Genomic DNA, 15,821 nt, shown 5'->3' with positions numbered 1-15,821 from the left:
AAGGATTTTCTATCTTTCTTTCCTTCTTTGATCTGATAGTGGAAAAATACTTCTTATATATAATTCACATTTTGAGTAATTAAAAACCGAACATAATTATTAATTTCTCACGACCATATACAAAAATACCACCATATATATAATATATATCTAGAATTATATTATTAGAAGAATGAAAAACAATTGTAAAGATTAATCAAGCTTACCAGCTGTTCCTTTATTTGATTCTCAAACTAGCTAGCATATAAGCTTCAGAAACCCACTTGGTTAATTTAATTTGAAGAGATTTTTCTGGAGAAGAACATGTACAAACTGAGAACTTCTTTAAGGAAAAGAAAGAGTAGTACTAGCTAGAGAAATAAGTCTTCCACTTATTAAGACAAGGGGTTGAATTGATTTTTGTGGGCTCTCTTTTTGAGACGGAAAAAAGATAAAATGTAAATGTGCTGAAGTGGAATCCTAATCAGAAACCATTACAGCTTAAGGTGAACAAGCTAGTATGGAACAGTTTCAAAAAAAAAAAAAAATGTAATAAGGTTTTGGTCCAATGCTATATGCTGCTACCTTAAAAAGGGTTCGGTTTTCAGGTGGAAAAATACGAGTCTGGATAAGCACTGAAATGAGTGCAAAATATGTTTATATAATGCACTTTGTTATATATATATAAAGTCATTATATATGTATATAGATTCCAGACTTATAAAAATTATGAACTAGCCTTTGCTACATATGTTGGCTGTAGCCCTTAATTTCAAATGATGACACACGCAAACCATGTCTATCTGTACGAATGTAGTTACAAAACGAAGCCAGATTCATTTAAAAATTAACTCCATATATATTTATATATATTTTTAGAGCATAAGATACCACATTCTTTACTATATACTTTATTGGATAAATGATTCACTTTTTGGCGTTTATGCTATAAAAGAAATGATACTTGCTCTTATCTCATACCACTAACTTGGATATTTGTCTCCTCGGGCCCTAAAAGAATGATACAAAGAGAAAAGCTAAGGGCAAGTTAAGGTGCTAAATACACAAGAGGTGACATATTGTGGGTTCAACATATTTTGATTAAATAAATAATATAAAAAATTACTAACTACTAGTATGGTATTGAGCACCATAAAATATCTCGTAGCAATGCTCCACAATTACCTCTCATAATACCATAATGCTTGTAAGGAAAAAAAAAATATATATATATATTTTTTATTATTTTTAATATATATCTATTCTAATAAAATAATAAAATATTATTTATATATAATAAAATAATAAAATAAAAATAAAACAAATCTCATAAATATTAGGTGATTTTTTTTTAAAAAAAAAAATTATATTCAAAAATAAGAGAGGTTAACTCTCACGTTAACTTCAAACAAATTGAAATTAAACCCTTTAACCAATCCGAATAATTGATATAGTTAATAATAATTATATTGAGAATTATTTTTTTTTGCGTACAAATCTGAATATAGTGATATGCACATATATATGTAGAAGATGTTGCTGTTATCTAATCTCTTCTTCCCAATATTATTTAATTTTATTAATTAATAAATAGGTGGGTCGATTTCAATCTTATTTAATCGATAGATGAGTTGATTCCCAATCAAACAATCGATTCTAAGTGGGTTGCACATACGGCTTAGATCTTATTTACATAATATAATTTTTATTTACTATTTTCTTAAATCTGATCTCATTTATTTTACAACTGATTATGGATAACTCCACATATTTGTAGAAAATAAACCAAATAAGAAGACATAAAATAAAATTTGTAAATTATACAAAAAGGATATGCCGTCACAGTAAATTAGTCATATTTCAAATAAAACCAAAGGAAAATGCCAAGAAGTAAAGCAAAGGAAGAATAAAGAGCAGAGCATGCAATGGAATTGGACGGCAACCAACCAAGGAGACGGCAAAAACTGCACCATACGTGTGTATGTATGTATGTATATATATGTGTGTGTGTTTGTGTACATTACATATACTATATAAGTATAGTTTGGTGCCATATAGAGAAGTGTTGGATATTCATTCAAGATGTGTTTCAGTGTCAGAAGAGAACTAACTAAAGAAGAACTTAAGGAGAAAGCAAAGAGAGAGAAAACAAAGCAAAAGGAGAAAGAGAAGAAGGAAGAAGAAAAGAAAGCCAAGGAGAGAGAGAAGAGGAAAAGGAAGAAAGAGAAAGAGAAAGAGAAGAAGAAGAAGCTCCAAGAGAAACAAAAATCCAAGCACAAGATGAAGAAATAATATCAATATACCAACAAAACTACACAACAAATAAACAATATGCTCCTTTTTCAAGTTTATGTCTTGGAGCTTTTGCTCAATTTGTCAACTTTCATGTAGGCTTGGTTTTTCATTTTCAATGAAATAATAGTCACAGATAATTGCATGGCATCTAATCAATTTGAACTCACTGACATGAAACAATAATCATCGATTATCAAAGTGTATTATAAATATGAGTAGATTAATTAAATAATCTACATTCTTATTCAAAAAAATAATATTTGTTTCAGTTCTAAGAAATGATAAAGCTTTTGCAGGGAACTGAAAGAGATAGGGCCCTGCTATAAATAGAGCTAGTCTTGTTCCTTACACGTTATCCGTTCCCTTATTTGAACTCTAAAACTAAAATAAATAAGAAAAGAGAGAAAAAGATATACACTTTGAGGAGAGATGAGTACAGGTTCTCAAAAGATCACTTCCAAGAGGCCATAATGTTATAACATCTTGTAAAATGATCGAGAACAAGTTCATCGATTTCTCCAGCTAACCGAGCACCTTGCGGAGTTCTTCTATTAGCACTTTACGGCTTGTGGGATCCACCTGTATTTGGGCACAAACAGTTTTATGATACAAATTCATATTCAGATAGGCATATGAAAATGGATATGACTAAACTACAAGAAAAGGGTTTTTACCTTGCTTAGAAGGGTGGCAAGACCTTGAGGTAGAACTTGGAGATCTGAAGTTGAGTTGCCAATGTTTGATAATTGGAGAAATATCTTCTGCACCCGCAGCTCCTTTAGTTTGGCCTCGTAATTCTGTGGATCATCCTTCCATTTAAAGAAAGCTTCATCATCCGACCAAGCATTTTGTCTGCTTTTTGAAATGTCAGAATCTGAAAACCAGGTGACAATCAAGTCCCTCGCAGATTTATATGGCAGCTGGTCCCCAGCGGCTTCTATTACAGTCTTGATCAGTGATTCCTCTGCAATTCTCCGCCACAGTCTCTTGTAAAAGAAAGATCGAGACTTGGTCCACTCCAGAACTTCTCTCACAACTCCTTTCGCAGCCATCCTCAGGGAAGTGTCATGCAATTCTGCAAATTTAGTAGCTATCTGAGTGTATAAAGGCAAAAGTTGCTTCTCCCGAGTTCTTATCTGTTGTTGAATGGATTCAACCAGCCCATGTGTACCACTGCTTTTGGCTTCTTGAAGTTTTGTCTTCAGATGTATTAGTTGTTGATCAAGCCTTCCCATGCACTCCAGCAGCTCCTTTGTTCTAAATTTGATCTCAATCGTCCCTTCTGGCTCAAGTACATTACCTCTAGCTGTTTCATCCGCATACATTTCAATATGGTCTGAGTTAATTTGACTATCCACAACCACCCATGCCCCACCACGGAGCTCGCCCATCATTGGGATGTACACAAAAACTGGCTGCTTGTATGTTCTAAGGTTTTCTACAATGGTTGAACCAGCCTGAAGAATCCCTTCGAAAAGGTCCCTCTGCCCACCTGAGAAACCTCTCCAATTGGCAAGAATAAAGAGTGGAAGCTCTTCTCGATTGAAATCTAACAATGCTTGTGCTGTCTTAGTTGCAGAATCAGGAAACCATACTTGTCCAGCCTGAGGAACAACCCTCTCATGGGAATCAAGTTGGCCTGGATCAGCAGGTATAACTTGCATTACAGTTTGTGTTTCTACAGCCACTATACCTACAGGAATTCCTCCAAGCTTTGCCCTTCCTGTGACAACAGTCCTTGCCCAACCTTCTAGAGTCTCCACAAAGCTATTTTTATCGAAAATGCCTCCCATCCACTTGCTTTGACCATCCAAAACACCACAAATGGCAGCACGAGGATCGCACGAATTTTCAGGGAAGTATTCAACAAGCCTCTCTGGAGGATCTAATGAAGGTGAAATGGGAAGAGGACCACCTACATATGGTGGAACATAGCTTAGCCATTTTAGAATAGCAGATATTCCTTCGAGGTCATCTGAGACTGTCAGATGAACAACCCCATTAGTTGCCATAATTTTCGGCCCACCAAGTTGCATGTGTGAGCTGTAAACCTCTCGACCAAGAAGTTTGTTCAATGCAGAGAAACCGGTTAAAATGATGGGTTGATCAAGCCTCTGTATGCATCGCATCCCTAGGCGAGCAAGGTAAGCACCTATTCCAACTGTTCTACCAGTCACATAAGTCAAGGTAAATGTCTCCTTGTATGCTCTTGAATACGCACTAGCAATAGCCCCACTGCCAGACAAATTCTCAACCCCCAAACCATCTTCTTTTCCAACAATTGTATCTATAACCCATCTGGTTTCTCCACTTGGTAGCTTTAACTCGTGTGCTATCACAGATGATCCAATGCGAGCATAGTCATCAGAGGTTAAATATACATACTGAAAACCACGCTCAGGGCTTAAATCATCCGACCAACCAACTTTGAAGCAAGATTTTATTTCTTCAGCTACTCCAAGACGGGCGCCAGAGTTTGCTGCCAAGTATATTAAAGGTAGTTTCTTGGCACAAGCAAGATCAGTCACAGCAAGGAAGAATGCGTCCTCTCTTCGGCCAAAAGACCCTGCTTTAAATGTCACATCATTTGCAACTATCAAGATTTTCCTTCCAGAAGGAAACTCTGGAGTTGACATCTCCATAGACCAAGCTACCATGCCAACATCATTAAGCCCAGATGGACGTGAAGCAGGAACAAGAGGGGTACCCCAGCTACCATTCTGGTCAGCAAACTGGAGCTCAGTTACGTTGAGAATAGCTTTATCTGTTGGTTTTTTGATACTGGAAGATTGAGATGCCCATGACTGCTCCAATGCCGTCTCAAATGCCTAATCACAATAATTAGATGTGAGTGTGTGTAGGGTAGAGAGAGAGAGAAAGAAAGAGACCACAGTGTTAAGCATAGTGTTTACCAGTGGAAAATCATAACAGTAAGTCGTGTTGCTTCTCCTGGCCAAAAGGCGTTTCCGATCAAGAACTCCTAAAGGTTGATACTGCGCATTCACTGGAACTCTATGCAGAGGACCTACCCTAGAAATTGAACTGTACACCACTTTGTGTTCGTTGTTGTCCTCAAATTCTCGATAAACCTGAATTTTACAAAGCAATTATATAGTATATTAGAATGCATCTAGGAGAATATGATATCATAATTGCTTAGGCATTATACTAATGTCTAGAGTATGACACAACTAACTGGTACTCATCTATGGCTTCACTTTCTTCCTCCTTCGTCCTTGGGCCAGTTCCAAAAGTAACATCACTCATGTTAGGTTCTAGAACTAATTATTTGTTGCTAATAAATCAGCTTTTCAATGTGGCTAGTTTGCTTCTTATGACTAGCATGGTAGTCTATAATCACTTTCTTACCACAACACATGTAAATGATCAACATAATGTTAACACACTTGTGTATTGTATTAATTGCAAGCATAAAATAACCTATTAAACTTTTAAATTGCAAGATAGTGTAAATATTTCCTTTCATGAATATAAATCACATAAAAACTTACATGTACAGTGCAAGTATGACCAGTCACATTTGTTACTACAACCCGCCAAGCACCATTTGCCTGTCCGGAAGATGATATCCAAAGTTTCACTTCCCATTCCCAAACACCTAATCTATGCATTCTTACACCAACAGATACATGTATGTTACGTGCCAGCTCTTCTAAGATTGCCTCAACAACAGTTTCTTCTACACTACCATCTACATCAACTCTCCTGCCACAACATTCCAAATGTAAGATTAACTAACAGAACATATCAAATTTTGTCAAAGGAGTTGAACAAATATATAAACATATTTACCTAGGGTAAGGCACAAGATCCTCTAGTTGTTGCTCCCGTAAGATATAAAGGTACATATGAGCATGGTCAGATTTGAGAGTCGTGTTGTGTGCATTAAGTTCCAACTCGTCCATTGCTGTCACTAAGGACCTCCAAATTCCCCTGGAAGTAAATGGCATACGGGTTGTTTCCACATCTAGTCCTTGATATCCGGTAAACCCTCCATTTGTTGTGGGCTGCCTTACAAGTGTTCTGAGAAACATCCTTTGCATTGGTACACGTCTGTCTACAACAGTGTATAAGTGCCATTGACGATCCCTTGATTGAGTATACTGTACGTTCTCGTATCCTTTAAGCTTGTCCTGATAATATTTAAAAATATGTCAACATTCAACGAACTTTAGATCATGGAAAACATTATTTTTTTTTTTTTTGGCTTAGAATGACTAACCAATTCAAGATAGATGGACAAAGGAGGTTCCAGATGACGTAATAGAGGTTCTTCATAATAGAGCTTTTCTGATGACCAGTGAAAGGAGTGCCTCATAGGAGCCCGTCCTTCATCCCTTTGTATGATACAACTAATCACTCCAACTCCTGCGCTGCGCAGACTCGAGGCTACTCCTTGCTCTTTAAGTATTTTTGCTAACTTGTTGATTCTTTCTTGAGCCTGATCTTCATCACCACTGCAAAGCATCAAGTTAAGTACAGGGTAAGACTTATGTTTCATATATTTTAAACAATTTGCAAAAACAGATTAAGAAAGCTCCTTCTGCTGTAGATAGGAATCCAAGTAATTATGAAGCATTGCTATCTATGAAATAGAGAGTTTGTACAAATTGATGTAGACTCGTCATAATCAAAGTGAGAGCAAATGAGATACCTATCCTGGAGTAAACTCATCTGATTGTTAATACCAACTAATGCAATATGCATCATATTCCCATGGCTATCAGGCTCAGGAGATCCAATTGGAGTTGCATCATGGAGATTATGGGTTGCTTCCCTTACTGCAGCACTAATTATTGCTGGCAAAAATTGGAGAGTTTTTATTATCACCATGACTCCCCATTTCTTCTCGCTGTGTTTTTCAACTAATGGTTTATCATTTACTTCGGCCTCTTCTTTTCTCTTAATATGCTCTTCAAAGAACTCCCATGAAGCAATGAGCCCAGATCTGTGCCACTGCATCCTCACACTCCCCTTCACAAGATAGGGCTGATGGCATAGACAAAGTTAACACATGAGAACTGTCTGCAAGTAATAAGCAGAAAACTACAACAATTCAAATCTCAGTACCTGATATAATCGACGAACATAAGTCTCCATCACTCGCCTTTGAAGGGTGTGATCACTATGATCAAACAGACCTACCAGGGCATCCTCAACTGCCAAAGGAGCACTCACAAGATCCTCCATTCGTTCATTTATGGCACTTTTCCTCTTGGGAGTATCCATGTTTTCACCATCCTCCGTAAACATTTCCAACTCTGAGAGACTTCTCGCAATGTTGGAACGGAGTTCACTCAATTTGGTTTGCTCCAGCAACTGACTTGCTTTTAGTGCCAACTGCATAAATACATTGACAGCAGAACTTCATTTATAACATTGATCAACAAACTGAAGTTATTGCTTCAAGAAAACATGAAAAGATGATACAAAACTTAGAACTGTTAAGAGCTGATCATCCATGCCGGAGAAAATAAACATTGAGAGATGTTTGAGAAACTAAACGAAAAAAAAAAACATACAAAGGATTTTTCTTTCCATCATAATTTACTAGCTTAGTGCAACAGCCAAACCTCAGAATAGTTTGTATGGTTGAGCGTGGAGAATCTAATTAGTTTTTCCCTGTATGCAGCGGGGTTAGGATAAACAAGCTGTTCCATGAGTCTTAGTATAAGCTTATTCTTACTCTTGACACCCTGCAAACCGAAAACGGACAGAGTAAAAACGTAAACTATTCCAATAGTAAATAAAAAGACCCTCAAAACTGGCTGGGCTCATCAAAATATTACCTGATGAGAAAGTACAATGTCGACAATCTTCAAGAGATCTTTTTTATACTGAAGTCTGAGACGCTCAATTACATCAGCCTGGACAAAACAGAGTACTTCAATGAAGATTTTAAAAAGAAAAAGATGAACAATAAAAGCATTTCAAGTAAAAGGCTTAATCACCTGGATTTTGGCTATTAAAATGGACGACACAAAAAACCAAGTTGGATAATGTAGAAAAGTCTTCAGTCAGATTTTTTAGTATTATTATAAGTTAATTACTTTCAATATCATTTTCTCAAAAAGTAGAAAACGAAGTTGTCTAAATATGATACAAATGAGGCTAAATTTTACAAATGAATGGACCAAAATACGTAAAAAGAGAGAACGAAAAGTAAAATTAATTTCATGTTCTTAAGAAACTATTGGATGTAAAATGATAATTAGGACTCAGAACATTTTTCTTTTCTTTTTCTTTTTACTCCAAACATTTTCATTGTTTGCTTATTTGTTAACAAGTTTATGATTAATCTATCACAAGCAGAGTGAAAACCAGAACTCATTCAGTAGAGTTAAGTAAGAAACAAACAGTTAGGCTGTACAAACACAATGGGCATAAAAGTAAAGTGAATAAAAGAAATAATAATATTACCCTCATTACCATGTCAGTTTGAAGAATTTTATTTCACAAGGAACACTTACTTGAATGTTGTCACTAAATAATTCTTCAACCGTCAAGTATTCTTCAAATAGGGACTGAACAATAATGCGAGCATGGCTTTCCCTGCCACCCTCATAAGACTTTGCAAGGCTCAATAAAGGTTCAATAAGCCTCTCCAGGGCTCCTCTTTCTTTATCAGAACAGGACAATAGGTGGGCCTACAGAAAAATATGCGTTCCTTCACTATGAATCATAAGGAGAGGGCGGAACCCAAATGAAAAATAACTGCACTTACTTCAAGAATATTCCGCAATAGTTTAGCAGGGAAATCAACATTCTGAGTGCTAGGAATTGCATCGAACTCTTTATATTTTGATTCTAACTGATGAAAACATAAACATCGGATAAAATGTGAGCATCAACCACTATTCAAGCATATAATTGCAGGGGAAGGGGGGAGATAAAGTTTTATTTACCTCATTTTTAAGATCTTTGGGAAGGCGGGTTGCAAGAACAGCCATGCATTCTTGCCATTGAAGATAAGGGAGTTCAGGACTGTCAAGGCAATGGAGCAAGTTTTGCACTACCTGGAGGGTAGATGCATGAAAATCTCTTCATTAAAAGTTTAATCTCATAACATCATTATTTATTACATTATTAGCTAAAATCATAGATTTTTTTCAACGGTGAAACAGAATTAGATACTCACTTCATCAATGTTGTGTTCATAACCTGCAAGAATCATTCGTGCTGCATTTATACTTGCAGCACATTTCTGATGAACTTTATCAGAAATTGCAGTTGGAGGTCCCAAGATAGGAAAAGTCCCAGTGAAAGGTTCTGCCTTTCTCACAGCTGAAGGGTCATCTAAATCAAGTCTTGCTATAAGCTCACCGGCCTACAAAGATAGTAACTGTTTAACTTCTATGCAAGTTATGAATATCCAGATCTTTATTTGGAACATAATTACCTGCATTGCTTGACCTTCAGACATTTTAAATTGAATAATTCCAGAAGCAGGTGAAAGTAGAGGCATACACATCTTCATAACCTCGACCTCAGCATAAGGTGTATCAGCATCAACATGACTACCATCAGAAACCAAATACCTCATCAGTTTGCATGGTGTCTCCGCTATGAGCTTAGATGGGTCATGATCATTCTAGATGCAACAAAATATTTTACAGTTAACTCTATCTTGTTCAAGAAGTATTTCTTAAGAAAACAAAATGGTTTGGAAGAAGTGAATGATGGGATACCTGAAGCAAGCATGTCCTTCCATCAATGAGAAGCCGAGTTCCAGCTGCTTCTTCCTCAGCATATATCACATGACTGTTTCCATCCAACTGTAAAGAAAATACATATTGTAGATTTCAGTTAAAATTCCAAAATACAAAATGGACAAAGACATTCTATTTACAAACTGAGGAAGCTTTTCCTCTAGCAATTTTACATAAAGTTGAATTTGGGAGTCAAGTATTCTCGTATTCTAAGAGGGTTACCCCACTTCAGGGGAACGGAGAAACACTTGAGTTTGCATGTGTCGTGTAATGAAAATAACAAACTGTTTAATAGTTGCAACTTGATTTTTTTTTTTTTAATATTTGCTATCAGGCAAACAAGAAAGTGGATAGTGTAAAATATGATGAGTTTTAGAACAAAAGATTTAGAGAATACACTTGCCTGCATCAATAAACCTCCATCACGTAAAGTATGTATCTCTGCTTCAATCTCTGACTCATTCATTCTCAGTCTATAACTTCCCGGTCCACCTCTTACCATGTCGATCTAAAAACATTTTCCATATTTTGGAGAATGTATGTCAATAGACAATGAGAAGCAACAAATATCCACAAAAACAAAGATTTACAACGTCATCGTTTAAACACATACTGTGTATTTGCTTCCTTCGATGTTCAAGGCCACTTGTGAGTGTACAAGCGATATATGCTGCAATGAGGATAAGCATGAATTAATTACATGAGATACATCATGGAACTTCAATAAGTACTTTTAACCAAAATACCTTGGGTGGTATTTGCCCCTTTTCAAGATAGCCCACGTAATCTGAAACCATTGCGGCACTACTTGCAGATGCTTTCTAAATTGACCAAAAATATAGGGTAAGTGATGAATTTTAGACATATGATACATCGAATAATAAACTATTTCTAACATATGTGCTTACAAATAAAGCTCCTCCAACAACAGACAGATACCAAGGGGGCCGTTCTGCTCTCACTCGCATAGCTATTCTACTATCCAACCAGCCTGTGTGGATTTTATTCTCTCTGTAATCTAAAGCCTGTGAAACATTTATTTATGCGTTAGTTGGAGTTTTGATTTGATTCTACCAAGTCTAGAAAGGGAAAATGAAAAAAGAAACCATTAATTTGTGAGAAGTTTACATGTAAGAGATCAATCGTGTAGTCAACATTAGTTCGAATTTCTCCACGAATTTGAATTTCCTTCAGCCCAAGAACCATATTTGCAATAGCCAAGGCTCTAGACTCGCCAAATGCAAAAACATGTCCTGAGGTGTGATCAAAGACTTAGCAACACATACTTATAAAACAAAAAACCAATTGTTTGTGAAGATTTTTCTCAAGACACAAAAACCACTTCTAGCTTGTACAGTATCAATGTAAAGAATGATTAGTCACAACACATGTTGATATTGGATGATTCACTTTAACACCTACGTTTCAGATTATCGAAGTTCGGCCATATGATTAGCTACAAAATTCAAACGGCATACAACATTAGTAGTCAGCACTTACCAAATTGAGAATCAGAGAATTCATGAATCCCTCCTCCAGACTGCAAAAGGAAAAATGGTGATTAGAATTTAATGAATGAACTCAAGGTATTCAATACTTTTTCCATTTTCATTTTGGAAAGAGAATTTGAATAGAATTCCATAGACATAACACCAGCATAAAGTTACCTTGACAGAAAAGTATGCCCACACATTTGGCTTGCTTTTAAAACTCAACTCCTGTGCATGGTGATGCAAGTCAATATGAATTCACCAGTATCACTTGTTCTTTATTGCATATGAAATATTAAAGGCTAACCTGTACTTTCCCACTGGTAGGTTTGAATCCATCATCTGGGTCCTCACTTGTTACACGAACAGCAACACAATGACCTTTTGGTCTTATAGATTCTGCCTGGTCAAAATCAAATGGGGTGGCCTTAACTGAAGTATTTCTCCAAGAATCATATCCACCACCATGTTCCTTTCCATAAAATCTTCTTATCTCTTTTTGAATCAAGCATATTAAGAAGAGAACAGGAAATATTAAAATTGGAAAAAATAAAAATCTTCTTCAAGAAAAGGGGAAAAAAAGGTTATAGAAGTGCCTACCAGGAATTTGCCAAAGAGGAATACCCATCCCAACAGCGACCTGGGCTGCTGGCAAATTAACTTCAGCAATCCACTCAGTAACAGGATGCTCGACCTGCAAAAATAAAAATAAAATCATTCCAGGACATCCATTTACTCAAAAAATAGCCAGTCAGAGAAATGAAATAAAATGAGTTTCTAATATTTGAAGTCACACATGTAGATACCTCTTTCTCACCTTAATTATGTGCTCGTTCCATTTTCACAAAATGGTGCATAATATCTAAATAACTTAGTTTTACTCGATTGGTGTGATTTCATTAACAACCACTTTAGGCAAATAAACTGAACAATTGAAGAGCAACAAAACATGAACCTAACCTACAATAAGCTTACCTGTAAACGAGGGTTGAGCTCTAAAAAATAGTACTCTCCAGTATCCATACTGTACAGATACTCAACAGTAGCCGCTCCAACATAATTAACGGATTTAGCCAACCTTCGAGCTGCCTGTTCCAATTTCTTCACTGTCTCTAGAGGAGCTACTGTTATTGGACCTTCCTCGATAATCTATATAACAAAGATGAACACGTTAGAGAGAAAGAGGGCCTAAATGCATTTTACCACTTCAGATATGAGTTTACCTTTTGGTGTCGTCTTTGAACACTACAATCACGGCTATGCAAAGCTGCAACATTTCCATGTTGATCACACAATAACTGGACTTCTAGATGTCGGCTCTGCAGCAGAATATTCACAAATTATGAAGTGATTAGTTGAGTTTGCTTAGCACAGTTCAAAACTGCTGCAATTATAATCATTCATATCAAAAAGTAGAGATTACTAACCTGAGATGCAACCTTCATTATAAATATTGGGGAACCAGGAACTTCTCCCTGAACTTGCTTAAACAATGCCCTGACTTCGTCATCATTATGAACCTAAAGATTCAAATGATTTACTTCAGTATTTTAAAAAATAATGAAGAGGGCTCAACTAATTCCTCACCATAATAGACGACTTAGTCTAACCTACTGTTCAAATCATTCTACAACACCTTCTTCGCCATACAGATCTTGTAAGCAATTTTTTTTTCCAATAGAATGAAAATCATTTGAAACAAGTTTCCAAATGAAAGCATATTGACATGCAAAGAACAAACCTTTCTTATGCCTTTACCACCGCCACCCCATGATGCCTTGATCATTGCTGGGTAACCAACAACTTGGCAACTTGCAACTGCTTCTTCTGTTGTAGAAACACATGCTTCTCTATATATTTCATCTGGAATTGTAACCAAGTTACTGTCTGGAGGGATTTTCACCTGGTAAATTTTAAGAAGGTTAGGTGTGGAAAACACTACATAATAAATCAAGATAAATTTAGGTACGTTTTGGTTTGATAGAATATTACATGAGAACCACTCCATGGAAGGGTAGGCACTTCTGCTGCTTGAGCAATCAATGATGAACCAATTTTATCTCCTAACGCTGCCATAGATGTTGCGGGCGGCCCAAGAAATATAATTCCTTTTGCATTTAGAGCATCTGGTAGGTCAGGGTTCTCGGATGCATGACCCCAACCAGGCCAAACTGCGTCTACATGTTTTATCTCCGCCATCTGGGAAAACAAACAGAATATTAATCAACTATTTCCAACATTGAATTATTCACCACCACCCCATGAATGCACCAAGAACAAGATTGATAGAACAATAACATAGATCGATACATCAAATGACAATATACATGTACGTCCCATTTTCACAAACCAAAAATTTCCACATTCTTAGAAACATTAAAATCTTAGGATCATATATTCTAAAAACATACTTGGGACACTGGATTTTAGGTTCCAACCTTTCTGTCTCACCTAGACTAAAAATTCAGCAAGTGTAACATTAAACCAATATAAAATTTCTGTAAACTGAAAAATTATCCTTCGAGTTTAGTTGGCCTGTTTCACATTTAGAATCCAAATTAAGAAAACATGAAAGTTGGCATAGCTCAGAATACAGACCTCTACAATAAGCTGTACATTGGCATAGTTATTATTGTTAGTCCCACCAGGAACTTCCACAAACTGATCAGCAATTCTAATATGTTCAGCATTGATTCTCATGTCCTCTGGTGTGGCCATGGCCACCAGCAAGATTGCCTTTTCTGAGCCAAATGTTTCATAAGCCCATGTCCTCACACTACGTATAAATTTAACAGCTGCCATACCATTGTTTGCAATTAAAATACTATGGATTGGCTTCTTGCCACCAAGTGCATTACAGAACTTATCAACTTCAGAAACGGCAGCAGGATGCCTGATTAAAGCTGCCCCATTTACGTATCCATTTCCACCTAGAACACCAGCCATTGTCGGACTCTTTCGGGCTTCTAACATACTGCAATAAGAGAATTATTTGTTCAACAACTCTAGTAATTGAATGGAGAAAAACAAAAGCGTTTTACTCCTAATTCACTCTAATTTAGTCAAATCTATTTTTTACAAGAAAATCAGCAGTGGTTCTATACTGCAACTACCTCAATTACACAAAACACAGTTGATGCACAAACATAGTTCTCCAACAATAGAAATTATTCGTTAACAGTAGACATTTTCTAGTGATCATAACCACTTTCCCCAGAATAATAAAAAAAAAGTGTGAAACTTTCTAAGATATAATTGCTTTTAGAAGTAAATTTGATTGACTGTACAGTCTTAGGATGCAATTTTCATTTGTAATATCACATGAACATAGTTTACCACGAAAAGGGTACCGCTCAAAAATTAATAATTTAGAAAAGGAAAAAACTTAACTTTTACACCACCAGCATAATGATTTACATATAAAAACCCTTTTTATAAAAATAAAATAAAAGTGGAAAAAACATGAGTCCCAATCATAGCCTACTCAGATTTACAAGCTGCAAAAGATGCAGTCTTTAAAAACCACAAAAACCAGTAGAAAGTATAACTAGAATAGTTCTCCTAAGCTAGGAGAAACACTTACCTCAGTGTCCAAATTAACACATATTAAGCAAAACGCAACAGCCCATAAGAGAATTAAAGAAATAATCTAAGAAAAAACTAGCACAGACCTCAATGAAAGTGGAACTTAAAAATTGAAGAAGCCTTGAATCAAATTGCTTCAAATCTCTATGTGGGTATGAAGCATATTGAACCAAAAACGGAAAAAGGCGGTGTTGAAAGTGAAGAGAACCAAGAAGAAGAGTGTAAATGAATGTTGTTTATATGATGATAATGATGATCATGCACAAGACACAAAGCACAAATCTTGAAAAAGCTTAATAGTAGTTATAAGGAATTGCAGCGGGTAGGTGTGAGTTTGGGGTCGGGTAGCAAGAGCCCGTGGGGTCATTCAAGTTTCTTAACGACTTTAAATGAGATTCGCACGTGGCACTTGCTCCTTCCACAACGCTCACATCCTCACTTACTTACTACTACTACTACAGCTACTCGTAGCTCCCATCTACCCTTCTCTCTCATTTCTTCAACCCAATTTTTTCTACTCTTATTAAAAACTCAATTTGGGTAACCTAATTTTTTAATACAACTTCATGAATCAACCCAAAAAAAAAGGGGGCAGGGGGGTCTTTGTTATGTCTTGACCAAGAGAGTTGGGTGGTTTAGTCGACCAAACCAAAACCTCCAAATGTTCCATAATGATAAATATATATTATAGTTTTCTTGTTACACATATATTTAATATGTTATATGTTTTTTTTTTACTAAA

At 36.0% G+C, this 15,821-nt stretch overlaps 1 protein-coding gene across 1 annotated transcript; it reads right to left on the bottom strand.

The window, feature by feature from the left end:
* Positions 1 to 2,446: 2,446 nt before the first annotated feature.
* On the bottom strand, positions 2,447 to 15,572 carry LOC115702037 (acetyl-CoA carboxylase 1). Its single transcript, XM_030629499.2, has 32 exons — positions 15,166 to 15,572; positions 14,093 to 14,468; positions 13,487 to 13,693; positions 13,236 to 13,397; positions 12,922 to 13,014; positions 12,718 to 12,813; positions 12,470 to 12,643; positions 12,095 to 12,188; positions 11,802 to 11,989; positions 11,672 to 11,722; positions 11,505 to 11,544; positions 11,133 to 11,257; positions 10,913 to 11,029; positions 10,751 to 10,825; positions 10,618 to 10,674; positions 10,408 to 10,512; positions 9,984 to 10,070; positions 9,695 to 9,886; positions 9,434 to 9,622; positions 9,201 to 9,311; positions 9,020 to 9,106; positions 8,766 to 8,942; positions 8,085 to 8,162; positions 7,869 to 7,991; positions 7,366 to 7,635; positions 6,950 to 7,284; positions 6,518 to 6,752; positions 6,088 to 6,428; positions 5,787 to 6,000; positions 5,187 to 5,363; positions 2,949 to 5,102; positions 2,447 to 2,853 (listed from the first exon to the last, which is right to left on the bottom strand). Exons 2-32 carry the CDS (start codon positions 14,465 to 14,467, stop codon positions 2,797 to 2,799), a joined length of 6,786 nt encoding a protein of 2,261 aa, XP_030485359.2. The 5' UTR covers position 14,468; positions 15,166 to 15,572; the 3' UTR covers positions 2,447 to 2,796.
* Positions 15,573 to 15,821: the final 249 nt, after the last annotated feature.

Source organism: Cannabis sativa, chromosome X (genome assembly GCF_029168945.1).
Source record: "Cannabis sativa cultivar Pink pepper isolate KNU-18-1 chromosome X, ASM2916894v1, whole genome shotgun sequence".
NCBI lineage: Eukaryota > Viridiplantae > Streptophyta > Magnoliopsida > Rosales > Cannabaceae > Cannabis > Cannabis sativa.
This window is presented reverse-complemented; position numbering and strand designations above follow the sequence as displayed.